At 30.2% G+C, this 18,950-nt stretch overlaps 1 protein-coding gene across 1 annotated transcript; it reads right to left on the bottom strand.

Annotated features, from left to right (window-relative positions):
* Positions 1 to 16,355: 16,355 nt before the first annotated feature.
* Positions 16,356 to 18,950, bottom strand: LOC120259221 (metal transporter Nramp5-like). The gene is made up of 12 exons (XM_039266791.1): positions 18,828 to 18,950; positions 18,661 to 18,739; positions 18,534 to 18,574; positions 18,351 to 18,429; positions 18,061 to 18,275; positions 17,800 to 17,981; positions 17,648 to 17,717; positions 17,396 to 17,569; positions 17,214 to 17,318; positions 17,015 to 17,146; positions 16,834 to 16,929; positions 16,356 to 16,755 (listed from the first exon to the last, which is right to left on the bottom strand). The coding sequence occupies exons 1-12, from the start codon at positions 18,945 to 18,947 to the stop codon at positions 16,426 to 16,428; spliced, it is 1,623 nt and encodes a 540-aa protein (XP_039122725.1). The 5' UTR covers positions 18,948 to 18,950; the 3' UTR covers positions 16,356 to 16,425.

Below are 18,950 nucleotides of genomic sequence, written 5' to 3'. Positions count from 1 at the left end.
GCGTAGTGACAGAGGACACATGTATCCGAGGAGTTTAGACTATCGCACCCTTTCTTGAAGAGATTTGTGAGTGTAAGGATTTTGTCTTCTCCAGCAAGCCAGCAGAAAAGGGTAATTTTATTAGGGCATCGGGTTTTCCGGAAGTGTGGGTGAAGAGAGCTGCACAAACCACCATCAATAAGAAAATTGTAAAAAGATTTGACTGTGAAATTTCCATTTTTTTCTAGAGCCCGTAGGAGTATCTTCCTGGTAGAGAGAGCAATCAGGAATAATATCGAGAAGAGGAGACAACGTATCCGAGAAATGTATGGAAAATAGAATCTCTAGATTAGTTAGATGTTGAGAAAATTGTCTGACCGTTATCCAAGGGGAGGTACATTGAGAAAAAAGGTTTGGCCAAAGATCTTTGAGAAGAAGCCCGCTCATGCCAACGATCGTACTCAAAGGAATGTGCTAGAACCACTTTGGATAGTTTTGTTTAGGCAAGAGCGGAAAGGTGGTAAAGTGGAGATCACTCCCGCCCCAAAAAGAAGGATTTATTTCTAGGTGGATCATGGTACAAGAGCCCATTTGCAACATTGAAAGAATAGTTAGATTGAATGATTTTTAGCCCAACCACGCTTGGGTTACTGGGGATAATTTCCACCACCATTTTTCCAAGTAGAGCTTTATTAAATTCCTGAAGGTTGAGGATTCCCCAACCTCCCATGTTGCGTGGTCTAGTTATCCTGTTCCAGGCGATCAATCTGATTCCTTTGGGACTCGGGATCGTCCTTTCCAAAGGAAGTCTCTTCCCGATATTATCAATTTCTTTTGATCACCCAAGTAGGAAGTTTGAAAACCCGACATCCAAAGATACTGAGGAATGGTGGAAAGGACTGTAATTCACGAGGGGTTAAGCGTCCCACCAAGTGATAAGTAATTTGCTTTCCGTGAAGTGAGTCCTGGGCGCTGACCATACTAGTGAGCTTTGCCTAGTCAATACGTCTCGGTCTTCGACCAGAGAGAGGAATCCCTAAATAGGTGATTGGAAGGCAATCTCTTGAGCAGTTTAGGATTATGGCGGAAGAGTGATGCGGTTGAAATCCATAATTTGTGGAGTATAAGCAACTTTTTGAATAATTTATGGAAAGTCCAGAAGAACCCTCAAAAAGATAAAGAATTAGTTTAATGATTTGTAGGTCTTCTTGACCACCAGCAGAGAAGATTAAGAGATCATCAGCATATTGAAAGTGACAAATGTTAATCGATTGATTCAAAGGAACTCCCACAAGGACTTTGGATCTGAGAGCATGAGTGAACTGTTGCGTATTTAGTTACTTTTCTTTTTTATTTATAAACTACACATATACGTTTAAGACGTAAATATTTTAAAACAGTTGAGCAGTATATAAATATATTAAAATAAGATAATAATTTTTCAAAAATAAAAGTTAATAATAAATAATAAATATGCTTGAATTTAAATCAAAATCGAAATCCTACTCCATCTTAGATTTTTATATATATGAATAGTTTAAATTCCAATAGAAAATCAAATCCTATCAATAAACATATTTGAGTTTATATAGAAATCTAAGTCTCCTCTCACTCTGATTTTTTTTCTAGATTATTTGTTTTTGTTAGATTTATATATATACACATACAGTTCCTATTTTTAGTGTTTTTAGTTGCATTATTCTTGAAAAGTTCTTTTAATTACCCACCATGACATACGGTTCAAACCAATATAGAAACAATTACAACCAACGATCAACACCAACACCAAGTTATTACAACAACAATAACATGAGTTATAACATGTACCTGAATTCCCAACCTCCATTTCTTTCTTATTTGGCAAGCTCTCCTTACATGAATTCACCTTTTGTTGGCCCACCATTGGAGCCACCTTCACAGTCATACTTTGGCGTGAGTAAATGATTATTATTATTTTTTATGTCTTTTTAACAATGGTTAAACAAATTTTTTAAGGTTTTTAGTTTTTTTTCCTATCCCTATTCTCATCTTAATATTTTATATATTTTTTTAAAAAAAAAAAAAAATACAAACAAAAAATTGTTTTAGTTTTAAATTTATATATGTTTTTATTTCATTACTTTAACCGGCTTTCATTGATTACTTTCTCTTCATCTTACTCTTTGCGTGATTTATTTTATTAGTAAAACAAAATTTAATTATTTTACTAATTTAATTATATAAATAATGCTTACATAGTATAATTTTTTTTAGGTTACCATAATTTTGAAAACCATGTATTCCATCAATATTATTACCGATCACCCCAACAACAAGAGCCATCTTGTTTACCATTGGAATCAGTATCACAATTTGCCTTGGAACCAAAGACGATGTTGCAATCATTATCACCATCACTTCAGTCACACCCATTACAATTACGGGAACATCAACCATTATTACACAATGAGAAACCATTGCTTATCCAGATTCGTGAGCAAATTGAGTATTACTTCAGGTTTAAATTCTCTTTGTTTATTTTTAATTTATTTCACCATTAATTATAAATAATTTCTTTTTTTTCATAGTGATATTAATCTAGAAGATGATTGGTATTTGAAAAAACAAATGGACACCGAAGGGTGGGTTGATATCAATCTAATCGCTGGATTTAATATGGTGAGTTATATGATTTTAATAAAAAATTAAAATAAGAATTATCCATATTAGTACTTTATTTATTTATTTACTTATTTATTTCAGGTTAAATTGCGCACCACCAATATTGATATAGTAAAATATGCAGTGAAAAACTCTCAATTCCTTGAATTCCATGTGAGTTTTCTAATTAAATATATTTTCTTGATTCCATGCATGTGATTAATACTATAAATTACATATAACTAAAAAGTTATATTTATCTTGTAGAATGACAAAGTGAGGAGGAGGAGGGCAGCAGAGTAATGCAATTTTTTAAATTTAACTTTTTCATTCTCCCAACCACACGTTGCACTTTCAACGGTCTCAACCATCGTACAAGGTCACCGATGTTGAACACTCCGGCGAGCTTCATGAGCTCCCTAGAGTCACTGTTGCAGACGTTACTGATAGCAGCACCAGCACTGGTCTACCGGCAGGAAATTCATGGATTTTGTTATTATTTATAAACAAACTAGTGTTAGCTTGATTAATCATGTTATTAGTAGTAGTAATGAAGTTTTGTAGTTAGGAGGCGTGCATAAGTTTTGTTAGTAAATCATACAATTGAGTGGAGCTAGACGTGTGTTTGTGAAAATACCTGCAGAGTGTTTTGTTAAAATTTCAGAATTTATTACAAGCTTTTTTTTTAATATTGTTTTGTCATGTTTGTTTTATTTAGATGTGCATCATCTCTATTGATGCCTTCTTAGAATCTTTTTGTTTTTGTTTTTTTTCTCTTTTTTGTGCTGTTTTCCTTCGTTCTATACCCATTTGGTTATTAATAAATTTATGATTTATCTATTTATATATATATATATAAATTTATTACAAGCTATTATATATATATATATATATATATATATATATATATATATATATATGTATGGTTACAATATTGTAATAAATGAAAGGGATATTAGAGAATCATTAATTTACCTAATTGCTTCACTAGCTCTTGTCTATTCTTCTTTTTCTTCTCCTTCCTCCTCTTGCTTTGTTGTTGTTGTTTTAATGTTTTTGTTCTCCTTCTTGATGATGAAAAAGAGAAATGAAATGAGAGTAGTGTTTAAGATGAGAAGCAGAGAAGCTAGTGCTTGCATGAATACTGTTGTCTTTTTTTTTTTGAAAAGGTGGATCAACCACAAGTATTAATAAAAAAGAAGATACAGAGTTCAACTACCACTAGGTGTGGTGAGGAGCAACAACAAAAGTACAACAACAAAAAAAAGAGCACGCATACCCCCTAAAGAGAGACAGAAAGATAACTAGTCAGAGCCAGGATCGCGCATCTCCTCAGTAGACCAAGACATCTCAAAGTCCCTCACCTGAGGGCCGAAAACTCCAAACTGCGTCTGACTGTGTTGATATCCTCTTCCAGCTTTGCTTTAGGTCTATTTGCGCCTGGGTTTTTTTATTTGTTAAATTAAAAAAATAAAATATCATGTGTATGGGTCCCACACAAACATGTGCTTAAATGCTCATTCTAACCTTTGTTTTTTTTTTGCGGGTCCATGCGTGGAGTGATAAATAAAAATCATTCTGCGCGTCTAGGTACAGAATTTTTTTAAAATAATATTTAAAAAAAACATTTTATTTCACTTGTTCCTTATGAATAATTTTTTTTCATATACAGTGATAAAAATCTAAAGAAAGATTGGTATTTGAAAAAACATACAGACATTAAATAATAGTTTGATATTAATTTAATTACTGAATTTAATATGATGAGTCATTTTTTTAACATTAGGCGACAAGCACCATTGTTTAAGATTAATGAGTCATATTTTTTAATAAAAAAATAAAAAAATTACATATTGATATTTTATTTAATTATTTACTTATATCAGGTTAAGCTACACACCACAGATATTAATGTAGTAAAAAGAACAGTGAGATACTTTCAAATCTCTGAATTTGATGAGTATTTTTTTTATCAAATATATTTTATTGATTCAATATAATTAATATATATTATAAATTATTGTTGTTGTTAATTAATTAATTTAGCAAAATGACAAGGTGACAAGGAGGAGAAGAAGGTGGCGAGGGGAATGTGTTTTCAAAACCAAGAGTATCTAGTAAGTGATGATGTTGATCTTTTTAATTATATATATATATATATAATGAGCTTTCTTGCAATAAATGAAAGAGTTTTCATAAACTGTTGCTTTTCTCTTTTATTTATGAACTACGCAAATACGTTTAAAACTTAAATACTTTAAAACAGTTGAGCAATATCCAAATACATTAAAACAAGATAATAAATTTTCAAAAATAAAAGTTAATGATAAATAGTAAATATGTTTGAATTTAAATAAAAATCGAAATCCTACTCCATCTTAGATTTTTATATATGAATAGTTTAAATCCCAATAGAAAATCAAATCCTAACAATAAACATATTTGAATTTATATCAAAATCAAAGTCTACTCTCACTCTGTTTCATTTTCTAGGTTATTTGTTTCTGTTAGATTTATATATACACACACTTTCTATTTTTAGTGTTTTTAGTTGTATTATTTTTGAAAAGTTCTTTTATTCACCCACCATGAAATACAGTTCAAACCAGTATAGAAACAACTACAACCAACGATCAACACCAACACCAAGTTATTACAACAACAACAACAACAACAACAACAACAACAACATGAGTTATAATAACATGCACGTGAATCCCCAACCTTCACTTCCTTCTTATTTGGCAATCTCTTCCTACATGAATCCACCTTTTTTGGGCCAACTGATGGACCCACCTCCACAGCCATACTTTGGTGAGTAGATATTTATTATTATTTTTTATATACATATGCATATTATTATTTTATATTATAATTTGTGTGGTTTATTAAACTTATTTTTAACAATGGTTAAACAAATTTTTAAGGTTTTTGATTTTTTTTTTCCTATCCTACTCTTATCTTAATATTTTATAGATTCTTTAAAAATTAAAAAAAAAACACACAAACAAAAAGTTGTTTTAGTTTTTTAATTTATAAGTGTTTTTATTTTATTGCTTTAGCCGGTTTTATTGATTATTTTCTCTTTCATCTTACTCGTAGCATAATTTACTTTGTTAGTAAAACAAAATTTAATTATTTCACTAATTTTTATATATATATATATATATGCTTCTTATATTGCATAATTTTTTTTAGGTTGCCATAATTTGGAAAACCATGTATTCTCTCAATATTATTACCCATCACCCCAACAGCAAGAGCCATCTTGTTTACCATTGGAATCAGTATCACAATTTGCCTTGGTACCAAGGGCACCGCTACAATCATTATCACCATTACTTTCATCACAATCATGGCAATTACGGGCACATCAACCATCATTACATAATGAGAAGCCATTGTCTGTTCAGATTCGTGAACAAATTGAGTATTACTTCAGGTTGAAATTTTATTTTTTTTTTTCTTTGTTTATTTTTAGTTTATTTCACCGTTGATTATGAATAATTTTTTTAAATTTTTCCGATAGTGATATTAATCTAGAAGATGATTGGTATTTGAAAAAATAAATGGACACCGAAGGGTGGGTTGATATCAATCTAATCGCTGGATTTAACATGGTGAGTTATATTTTTTTTTAATAAAAAATATAAATAAGAATCATCCATATTAGTACTTTATTTGTTTATTTACTTATTTATTTCAGGTTAAATTGCGCACCACCAATATTGATGTAGTAAAGGATGCAGTGAAAGACTCTCAATTCCTTGAATTCCATGTGAGTTTTCTAATTAAATATATTTTCTTGATTCCATGCATGTGATTAATACTATAAATTACATATAACTAAAAAGTTATATTTATCTTGTAGAATGACAAAGTGAGGAGGAGGAGGAGGGCAGCAGAGTAATGCGTTTTTTAAAATTAAACTCTTCATTCTCCCAACCACACGTTGCACTTTCAACGGTCTCAACCACCGCACAAGGTCACCGATGTTGAACACTCCGGCGAGCTTCATGAGCTCCCGAGACTCACAGTTGCTTAAGTTTTGTTAATTAGTAATTATACATTTGAGTAGAGCTAGAAGTGTGCTTGTGAAAATGACTGCAGAGAGTTTTGTTAAAATTTCAGAGTTTACTACAAGTTTTTCATTGTTTTTTCCTGTTTGTTTTGTCTAGGTGTGCATCATCCCTGATGATATCCTGTTAGTCTTTTTCTATTTTTTGCTTTTCTGTTTCTATTTGTGTTGTTCTCTATAGTTGTTCTATGTTTGTTTGGTTTTTAATAAATTTGTGATTTATCAAATTTTATATAAAAAGAAATTATTACAAGTATTATATATATATATAAAATATTGTTTTACAATATTGTAATGAAAGGGATATTAGAGAATCATTAATTTACCTTACTTCACTAACTCTTGTCTATTCTTCTTTTTCTTCTCCTTCTTCCTCTTGCTTTGTTGTTGTTTTTATTCTTCTTCTTCTTTCTTCTTGACGTCCTTCTTAATTAGCAATGAAGAAGATGCCCAGAATAAGATGATGAAAAAGAAAAAAGAAAAAAGAAATTAGAGTAGTGTTTTAGATGAGGAGTAGAGAAGCCACTGCTTGCATGTGTGTTGCGTGGGTTTTTTTTAAAAGAAGAATATTTTTTGTTAAATTAAAAAAAATAAAATATCATGTGTACATATGGGTCCTATATACATTTGTTTAGAGCATTTTTAGTGGTTAGCCTATTCTAGAGTTTGTTGTTCATGCCATATCATCAACTCATTAAACTATATTTCATAATAATTATATTATAAAATGGGATCCATAATCAACCAATTACATTTACATATATTAACATATATCTTTTACAATAATTATTTAATAAAATTTTGAATATTATTAAAAAATAATTAAATAATATATTTAAAAATTACATTACAAAATAAATATTTAAAATAATTAATATATATGAATAATAGTATATTATTATATTATTTTGAAAAATAATTAATTTGAGCTAATAAAATTAAAAATTAAATTTAAAAATATGTTTAAAAGAGTGGGTCCCATCACTATTAATTAAAAAAAGTGGGACCCATCAATTGAGCGTTTGGTGACTAGCTGCCAAATGCTCAATGAATATTAAGCCCTCCTTATGGAGGGTCTAATTCTCAAGCGTTTCATTATACTCTCATCAAACGACAGTTAAAGCTGCTCTTAGCTCATTCTAAGGACATCTTTAATCGTTAGACTATCTTTAGAGTTTGATGGTCATGCCACCTCATCAACCTATTAAACTTTTATCCATTAAACTATCTCCCATATTAGTTATACCATAAAATGAGACCCACAATAATTTTATTCATCTTTTTAATTATTTATATTATATATTTCATAATAAATGTAGTTGTTTAATAAAATTATTTCATTATTTAATAAGATCAAATATTTTAACAAATATATAAATTTCTATAAATTAAATATTGTTATTTTATTAAAGATGATTAAATTTTTTATATAAATATATTTTCTAAAATTGGTGGAGAAATAAAAAAATAATTTAATTTAAATTATCAGCTGCAAAAAATCTCAAATTAAAAATAATTAAAACAAAAATAAAAAAAATTAAATTAAATAATATTTATATTCATAAGTTTGAAAATAAAAAAAAATCTGCTTAAAAAATGCGTGGGGAAAAAAATATATGAGTGGGCCCCACGATTAAACGTTTGGTGATCACCAAACGTTTAATGCCCATGGGTTTAATCCTCAAGCGTTTATTGAACGCTTTGAAAGGACCGTTAAAGATGCTCTAACCTTTGTGCTTGTCCTATGCGTGGAGTGATAGATAAAAAAATTTTCTGCGCGTCTAGTTACATAAATTTTAAAAATATAATATTTTAAAAAAAAAACCCTTTATTTCCCTTGTTCCTTATGAATAGTTTTTTTTATAAAAAATATATAGTGATAAAAATTTAAAGAAAGATTAGTATTTGAAAAAACATAAAGACATTGAATAATGGATTGATATTAATTTAAATTATTAGATTTAACATAATAAGTCATTTTTTTTTTACCGGTGACAAATACCCTCATTTAAAATTAATCAATAATATTTTTTTAATAAAAAATAAAAAAAACTTTTATTGATACTTTATTTATTTATTTTTATTTATATCAGGTTAAACTATGCAACATGGATATTGATGTAGTAAAAAAAATTAATAAGATACACTCAAATCTTTGAATATGATATAAGTATTTTTTTTACTTACCAAATATATTTTATTGATTCAATGTAATTAATATGTATTATAAATTACTATTGTTGTTTATTAATTAATTTATTTATTTAGCAGAATGATAGGGTGACGAGGAGGAGGTTTTTAATAAATTAGTGGTTTATCCACTGTATTTCAAAAGAGAGAGGTGGGAAGGGTAATGTGTTTTTAAAACTAAGAGTATCTAGTGAGTGGTGATCTTGATTTTTTTATATTTTTTATGTATAATGAGCTTTCGTGCAATAAATCAAAGAGTTTCATAATTGTTGCATATTTTTTTTATTTCACATTATATATTATATAAAAGATTATCTAAACTACAAAGAATAGATCAGAGTGATCCACATTAATTCTGCTTATAGCCTGCGTAAAGAATTTCAAATTTGGAGGATTTGATTTTAGTGAATATGCAAATTTCATCTATGCATCAACCTAAGCATGTAAAATAATATTATTTTATTTGAAAAAATAGGATTATTATGCCATATCATATATATATATAGTGTGTCTTTTTTTTAAAAAAAAAACATATTTTTTTCTGCTTTGTTATTTGTTATTTTTTATTTAATTTTTAAGTTGGTTTCAATTATAGCATGCATTATGGTTTTATCTAAATCAGTCATAAAAATAAGGTAAAAAAATTGCTCAGAGATTTACTTAGTATACTTTAAACAATACTATTTTTTAAAAAAATACCCTGTAGATGAATGCATGAATAAATAAGCAATGAAAAGATAATAAAATTATGAGTATTTTCTTTAAATATAATAATATAAAAAAATCATAGAGAGAACATAATAAATTATATTATGGACTGTGGTTGTGTTCAAATTATGGAATGTTTCTTAGTTAGGGCATGTTTGGATGCGTAATAAATTTTTCCATAGGAATTTTATTCCATAAGATTCAAAGATGATTTCTATGGAAATTACTTCAAGAAAAATTCCTACAAAATGGTGTTTGGATATGTACATGAAAATTTTTTCATAGAATTTTTTTTTTATTTCATCCTTCTCAATTAGATATGTAATGTTAGCTTTGCTTTTTTATTTTTGTCTCTATTTTGTGTTGGCTTTTGTATTTACAAAATACATGCATACATTTTTTCTTTTCCTATGAAAAAGCTGATGAATCTAATTACTTCAACAATAGCATAAAAACAGTGAAATTAAAAGAAATAATCAACACAACGCAACATGCCACAAATCACAATATATATCCAAACAAACATACATATCTACAACAATAACAACACCAGATCTACATCAACCATCACTAACAAAAAAGACCACAAACACAAGATCTCAAACAGAAACCAAAGAACCAAAAACATCAACCAATTATTTCATCAGATCCACTAAGATCGCCATAAAAAAAAAATCTAGAGATCATTCAAACTGCATCATATCAACAATTAGGAACAAGAACAAGGATAGCATGGTTTCCAAGTGTCTTACTACTCCGGGTTCATCATGAAGCGAAAGAACAGCTGCGTCACCGAGGATTAAACTTTCTCAACAGGATTTCTCGACGGAGCTCCTCCAGGGATGATAAATGCTCAAAACGAAAGCGATTGAGCACCTCCGGAGGTCAGGGTTTGGAGAGAAAAAACCAGAGCAAAACGAGAGAAAAAGGAATGGAGGAAGAGCAAAGAGATGGCCAACGCGTGGATAGAAGGAATCAAAGGTGAGGACTGGGGTCCGGTGATGCTCGGCAGGGCAAAGAGCAAGGCGATGCTGGAAGTGTGGGGGTGGGAGCGGACTTGGGTTTGGTGCTAAGGTGTTGGGGTCGGAGCCGTCGGAGAAGGAGAAGAAGATTTGGTGAGGGAAAGATGTCTGGGAAGGGGTTGGGGTTGGTTTGGAGAGGAAGAAGGAAGACACGGGAAGTGGAGAGATGCAGCCTGAAAAATAAAGGAAAAAAAAAATTTGGGTTCTACCTCTTTTACAAATTACTATGGAATGACATGATTCTATAGTAATTTAATCCTGTAAAACTAGTGTCCAAACAGCCTTTATTATAATTTCCTATGTAACACTAAATTCTATAGGAATCATTACTATTCCTATAGAATTTAGTGGTACCCAAACAGGCCCTTAATGTATTTAAAAAAAAAAATTAAAGGCACTTGACTTCTATGTGTTTGGGAGGTTTGATAATTCAATTACTCCCTTCTAATGCATGATTAAAGCAAAAACATAAAAAAACATATGTTTGGGGTAATTTATCTACGTTATTAATATATATAAATAAGGTGTCCGGAACTTTGGTGTTGGTGGTGGTCGGTGGTGATGCATGTAGTCCTCATCTGGCTTAATCTCCCATTAATTTGAATGGTGTTTTTCCATGCATTATTTCACTTATATTTCCTACTTTCGGTTTTCCGCTAATTATTTTAATTTTAATTATTCACAAATTACGAGATCCATCTAGATCTATGATATTTTAAAAATAATGCAAGCAGGGCACATTATCATATAATTTCTTTTTATCTTTCAAACATATAATGAAAATTTATTAGAGAAAATATTATTTCAGAGACATTTTGTTTATTTACAAAATGTTAAACAAAATGTGAATAGGACATATCAAGTGTGTGCATAAAGCATGGGAGTTACTACTTTAGTATCCATGTAATAAGGACACGAACTGATGAACTCCATACGCATAGGATCTGATGTGGATAGACTAAAACATAATTAACTTTAAGATTTAATTTAATAAGAAATAATATGAGAATGTTATTTTTTTTTTTTGATAAATGTGAACAAATTATAACCCTCACCGTTATTGTGAAAAGCGTTAAACCTTAACTTCTCCTCTCACTTGAGAGGAAAATGAGTTATCAGTCCCTTATGACAGAGATGGTACAATTAATTATATTAGCAAAACATTATTTATCTCTTAATTTATTAATTTTAATTTTAATGAAATCGGTCATTTTTTTTACAGTGATACAAAGTTCATATCCAATTATAGCCAATATTTCCTACATTTATCTAATTTTCTTAAAAAAATAAAAATTTAAAATAATGGTAACCAATGGCCTCTAGGTCAATTGGTATCGGGTTCTTTACGTAGGGCGTTTATTTTGGGGAGGACCCGGGATCAAACCTCATGTCTTACACAAAGTGAGGACACGTGGGATCAAAATTGAGCCTTTCTCCTCACACGTGCACGTCCCTGGGGTTTGGTGCTTATCGCCTCTCTCAAAAGTAACAATAATAATAATGATGGCAGATTTTTCATTTATTCTTTCTAAAAAAATAATCCATAAGAAAAACCATATTTTTTAATTGAATTCAATCATTCCTAAATTTTATAATTTTATTTATGAACTAACTTGTTATATACAGAGAAAAAGTTATTTGTGAACGTCCACATACCCGCACAGTGTCATTAACCTTGCTACAATGAGAGAGTTAATTATGGGGTTAGTTGGGTTGATTAGTTTGATTTGTTTAGTTACTGTGCATAAATTAATTGAACGTTCATACCATATTACTGTGCATTTCCACTTTTCACTGTATTACTGTTTATAAACACAGTAATACTATTTATCAAATAGTGATCAACTGTTTGATCGAAATCTAAATCTACAAACGTTACTATCAATCATAATTAGCTCTCACTGTAACAAGGTTAATGATACTGTGCGTGATCTACGAACTTCCACGTATATATATATATATATATATATATATGTAAACACATACATGGAAGAAGGTGAGATGTTAATTTTAAAAGCTATAACAGTATTCAAATATAGTACAAAGAGATAGTAATTATCCTAAAAAAACTTTAATGATAAATAATAAATATATTTTGAATTTTTATAGAAATCAAAATGTTATCCACCTTAGATATACATATTTTAAAATTTAACAAAAAATTAAAACCTAATCGATCTTAAATATACATGTATACATTAGACACGGAGAAGAACAGGAGAGAAATGAAATAAACCCAAGAGAGGGTTGCAAGCTCTCACTTCTCTGATTGGCGATTGCTTTCTTTTTTCCAATTTTTTTTTATCTTAGATTATTAATTTTTCTTAAATATGTAAATATATACAAACGCTTCCTACTTATATTTCTTATAAAGTGTTTTGGAATCTTTCTTTATATTATTTGTTAAAAAGTTTTTTGATTCGGCATGGAAAACTTGCAAAGACAAGGATCACAAACAAAGACCTTAAGGTGTGCACAGACAGATTTAAACCGGTATAGAAAGAATTACAACCAACAAACACCAATGAGTCATGACAACATAAATATGAATCGCTAATTTTTTTTTTTTTGGAGATAGGACGACAAGCGGGCGCCAACTCTCAGGAGGGGCGTATGAAAATAGGAGAATTACCACAACATTCTCACACTCTTGAAACTGGAGAGGGTAGTTAGGGGAAATCAAACTTGCGTTTCTCCCAATGAGGAGACCCAAAATACCATTGTACCGCTGGGCTACATGTTTGTTGGTGGCTTTCTCTCCTTTTGCAAAACCACCTATGGAACCATATTTTGGTGAGTATGACTTTTTTATATATATATATATATATATATATATATATATATATATATATATATATATATATATGATATTATATTACCACTTTATATATTCTCCTTGATGTCATATATATTTTTTTTTAGACTTATATAATTTTAAAAATCAAGTATTCCCTCAATATAATTATCCAAGCATTGGCACCTCAACCATGGTTTTCAATGCCATCAAGATTACAAAAGCTACAACCACTACCGTCTCACCCATAAGAACCCTCTTTGCATGACAAGATTCGCATACAAATTGAATTTTACTTTAGGTTTATATATATATTTTTTCTTATTTTAATTACTTTGATTTTAGCTATTGAAGATGAGTAATTTCTTTGTGATTTTTAATAGTGATGGTAATTTGGAGACTGATTCATATTGAAAAAGCATTTGACGTTGAAGGATTGGTTGATATTCATCTAATTGTTGGATTTAATATGGTAAGTCAAATTTTTAAATAAAAAAATAACAATAAAAATTACCCATCTTAATACTTTTTTTATTATTTATTTATTATTGTTATTTTTAAAGTTAAAACACTCAACACGAATATTGATATGATAAGAGAGGCATTAAGATACTCCCAAAGCCTTGAATTCCATGTGAGTTATCTTTTTCTAATTCAATGTAATTAGTATTATAAATTTATAAAACTTCATTTATTTATCTTACTGAACGATAAGGTGAGGGGGAAGAAGGTATTGCTGGATATAATGATAGTAATGGATTTTCAGTGAGTAGATGTGGATTTATGGGTTAAACTCTTGCTGTTAGATGAAGGTGTACAAATTGAATGATTAATTCTTGATTTATGCACAAACCCATGATTATGTATTTATAAGTATATTAAAAAAAAAAATCGAGTAATATGACTTAACAAGTGACCTTGATTTATATATATATATATATATATATATATATATAAATGAGCTTTGTGCGTTAAACAAAAGAGTTGCATAATTGGATGCGGCTTTTGAAAGGATTCCAAATTTGGAGGATTTGATTTTAGCTAGAAATAATGAAATATTACATATCCGTATGAATAACTGAAGAAGCACAGCCTTATTATAGAGATAGCATTATTTTATCCTCATTCAGTGTAATGTGACTTTTAAAAAAATATTAAATTATATTTGTGTTCTTCTTAAATTGTTATTTTTTATTATTTTTAATTGATTTCTATTAATTATAACCACACTTAATTTATGGTTTTATCTAAATCAGTAAAAAAACAAGGGAAAAAAATCACTCACAAATTTAAGTAATATACCTTAACCATGGTATGCTTAAAAAACTTTGCTTAGAGATGAATAAATGAGTAAATAAACAATGTAAAATTAAAAAAAAAAATTATAAAATTACATGAGCATTTTTCTAAAATCCAGTAATATAATAAATACTAAGAACATAAATAATCTAGCAATTAAGATATTTGATTTCTACTAAATACATGGTTGAAGTACAATAATAAAAATGTGTTTTGGAACAGTTTGTCTACATTGTAAAAAAAATCCATTAATCTGATTTTTTTTTTCTTCAAAACAAGTATTTTTTTAAAAATAAATTAATTTAAAAAAACATAGTATTTTCTAAGAAAAAAAACAAAAGACTAGGACACCAAGTCACCAACTAAGCCAAGCCAAAGCCCTCTGTCATCTCTTGCCGGAGGTGAGCCTCACAAAGAAGCAGCCAAAGCCGGCGACCGATACTCCGGAGGACGGTGATGAGACAGAGAGAGCTATCATTGAAGATGGAGGTGGCCGGAGCTTTGGTGGTGGTGGTGGTGGTTGTGGTGGTGGTGGTGCAGTCTTACACTTTGGAATACCTGGCTTAATTTCCCATTTGAATGGTATTGTTCCTTGCCTTCTGAATGAACGATCCTCTCTTCTCATCATCTTCTTCTTCTTCTCCATCTCTCCAAAATTTAATTTTCTCTCTTTTTTATTTTATTTTATTTATTTCTTTAGAGGTCTTGGATTCTCATGTGATGAAGAGTTTATAGTACCTCATATGGTCATGAGGTTTGTGTTTGAATTGTTGGACTTCAATGACTTGCATGATGGTGTACGCAGTGATCTCTTTTTGACATTTTCAAGTTCCAAGTTTCTAGTTTCTAGTTAATTTCCAACTCAACTTGAGATTCCAGGCAAACCATGCAATACTAGTATAGACTTTTACTTTCTCCACCAAACTTTGTTATTTATTTATTTATTTATTTATCTTAATTCTTATCATTATAAATTAAATATATATATATAAAAAAGTGCTTCATATCGTTATGAATACAATATTTGATCATTAATGCAATGCAATGTTAGAGTGGTATTTTATTTTCTTCGGTGACAAAGATTTAAGGGTTCAAATTAACAAGTTAGTACGAAATTTAGTGGAATGAATTGTGTCTGGGATTAGTTACATCGATCAAGTGCATGATTGATTGGCTTTTAATTTGTGCATGATTTTGTGTATAATTTAGAATTCTCTTTAGAATAAAATCCTATGAAGTGTGCCAATGGGGATGAGGATTCAGAATTTTACTCTCATAATACTGTTTACATTAGGATTAAGTAAATACTATTTGTTGGTTTTAGTGTGGGCCCTTTATTGAAGAAATAGTATTTTCTCCTCTAAGGTTGGATAGTAAAAGAATTTATCACTATATGGTAATTAAGCTATCGTAATTGGCACACTTTAATACCTACATGCTCTGTTGACTGCGTTTGCCATCTTTATCAATAAAATAAAATCCTCAAATTAGAGATCAAAATTTTTATGAAATTTTCTTTTATAGCTTTAATTTTTCTTTATCTTTTGATCAATCAGCATTGCTTTCTTTTAATCATTCATCAAACTTGTTTCTGTTCTCTAAAAACAATTTATATAAAACACAGAACAGTAATAAAAAGTTAGGCTATCTACACTCAAACTTAATAAAATAAATAACAGTAATATATATATATAAGTAATGAAATACAATGAAATTCACTGAGGAAGGGGTATATCTGCAAGGTCCTCTCTATAAGTTACATAACAGCTCTCTTTAGCACCATCAATGGCACAATCTCCCTTCTCCATTTCACTCTGTTTTGCTTCAGATGTATCAATGAATGTCACAACAGTGTCCTTCCTAAAAGTTAAGTAGATAATTGAGAAGATATAGATAGCCATAACCGGAAAAACAATGAGACCAATGAAGACATTAGCGACTTTAGGAAGACTATTGTGAATAAGCCAGTCGACAAAGCCGGTGATTAAGTAGTATATGTTGATTCCAATAATACATAGTCCGAGTATCCATGACACGACGATGATCTGCATCATTGTAGCATAATTCAATCATTGTTCTATAACTTTTATTAACTTTTAATCTTTGTTGTTATTTACACTCACATAGATTGAGTTCTTGTGAGGACCCATCTTTGTTTTGCTGCTACTGAATTTGAGTAGAGGAATTAGTGCAAATGGCAGCTCAAAAGAGAGTATCATCTGTTCAATCAAAAACAAAACTCTGGTTGTTCTTGTTCTTTGATTGTTTCTGAGTAAATAGTTTTAGCATTTGAATATACTTTACCGATGCGATGATGATTAGTCGGCCGGCACCTGAAGAGCCACCGATGATTGAGACGATGAGGCTTGGTGTAATTGCAATACACCGAGTCATTAGGTTTCGAAGCCATTTTCTCATCTTGATATCCAAAAATCCCTGTAATTCTTGCTCAGATGAGTTATGAAAATGATATATAATTTGCATAATAATAATACATACATACCTGCATGATGTACTGTCCAGCATATGTTCCTGTTATTGTAGAACTCTGTCCAGATGCAAGCAATGCTATTGCATACACAATTGAGCTTGATTTCCCAAGCACATTCTGTCAATGCAAAAGATCAGAAATTTTTTATTTAAATCACTGCCAATGGTATCAAATAAAACCAATGATGCACATACCTTGAGTAGAAATGAAGCCGAATTGAGGGTGAGATTGTTGCATTTATCGGCATCATCTTGCGAGAGGTTTTTGTAGGAACACACGGTGCCAGAGACGGAGACAACAGCTATGTTTATGAGCAATGCGACGAACAAAGCGAATCCACTCTCCATTAAAAAGTATCTGCAAGCATCCTGATAAACCACCAAGACAATCAAATACATACATACTGCCATACATACATATGTTTATCTTTTCTTTGTAATCCTTACATTGATGCCTCTCTTTGAAGGTGGTGTTTTTCTTGATAGCACCAAAGCTGAGTGTAGAAAAAGATTATGCCTGTAAAGATGTCGATATTTATTAAATTAACTGATATGAGACTATTAGTTATTAGTTTTAATAATAACAAGTGTGCTCATACGGCATAACTAGAGCTCCCATCAAAGCGATAGCATCACCGGTTGCTTCTTTGCCCTTAAGCTTAGGGATAAACAGTCCTTTCAACACTTCTCCTGCAGGTGGTTTCACATAACTCATCTCTCCAAAGTAGCATGCAGCCATGACAAACACCAAACTAGACACCAAAAGCTCAAGTTTCCTGACCTGCATTACTTGTTTAATATCATTACAATATTATATAGATTAGAAAACGTTGAATTATAAACTATGTATATATATATACCCCATATCTTTGTAGTCCAAGAAGAAGGAGAGTGCTGAGTCCAGTGATAAGAACTCCAGTCCATACAGGGATGTGAAAAAGAATGTTCAGAGCAAATGCAGTGCCAATAACTTCAGGGATATCGGCGGCAATTACCGCCATTTCGGCTAGCAACCATAAGCAAATCTTCACCATCCAAGGATACTCTGCTTTGCATAATTCAGCAAGGTGTCTCCCTGTGTGAAGTTTTGAAGAATTATATAAGTTTCATGTTTAACAAGTAGTGTTAGGATATAAATATATCTTGTTACCTGTTGTGACTCCAAGGTTTGCTGCTAGTGATTGGATTATGAGAGCAAACACAAGACCAACTAAGATCACCCATAGTAGCTGGTGTTTTTATGCATTTTGATTAGCAATTTGATCATAGCTTTGAGAATATATATATATATATATATATATATATAATGTTAATGCATTGATTGATTGATCACCTCATATCTGTGATTAGCTCCTGCTTGAAGATCAGTCTCCACTGTTGAACATTTGTTTCATTAATTAATTATTGATTAAACAAGAATAACAAGCAAATTAATGAGAGATTAAGGATTGATTACTTACAGTTTCCAGGATCAAGATAAGCCAATGACACAAGAAAACCTGGTCCAACATATGCCAAGAACTTCCTCCATCTTGCTTCCTAATCATTCATCAAAATTTAAAACATGTTTGAAATGAAAACAAACACACAGACACACACATGCACACACATCTATGTGAACATGCACCTCACACTGGTTTTGATCGTTGTTGTTCTCGTTCTTGATATCGGTTTCAAAGGCGACATGGTTACTAAGCCTCCCCAGAGTGATGTCTCTTCCCATCTCCATCTCTCCACCTCTTCCCATGCT

The sequence above is a fragment of the Dioscorea cayenensis genome, chromosome 4 (assembly GCF_009730915.1).
Source record: "Dioscorea cayenensis subsp. rotundata cultivar TDr96_F1 chromosome 4, TDr96_F1_v2_PseudoChromosome.rev07_lg8_w22 25.fasta, whole genome shotgun sequence".
Taxonomy (NCBI): Eukaryota; Viridiplantae; Streptophyta; class Magnoliopsida; order Dioscoreales; family Dioscoreaceae; genus Dioscorea; species Dioscorea cayenensis.
This window is presented reverse-complemented; position numbering and strand designations above follow the sequence as displayed.

What these genes read in the sequence shown, in the direction of transcription:
- LOC120259221 (XM_039266791.1), bottom strand. Translation starts at nt 18,947, where the DNA reads ATGGGAAGAGGTGGAGAGATGGAGATGGGAAGAGACATCACTCTGGGG. An exon ending in ATGGGAGCTCTAGTTATGCC is followed by an intron (nt 17,718 to 17,799) that starts GTATGAGCACAC and finishes ACATCTTTACAG; the next exon opens with GCATAATCTTTTTCTACACT. An exon ending in CTGGACAGTACATCATGCAG is followed by an intron (nt 17,147 to 17,213) that starts GTATGTATGTAT and finishes CAAGAATTACAG; the next exon opens with GGATTTTTGGATATCAAGAT.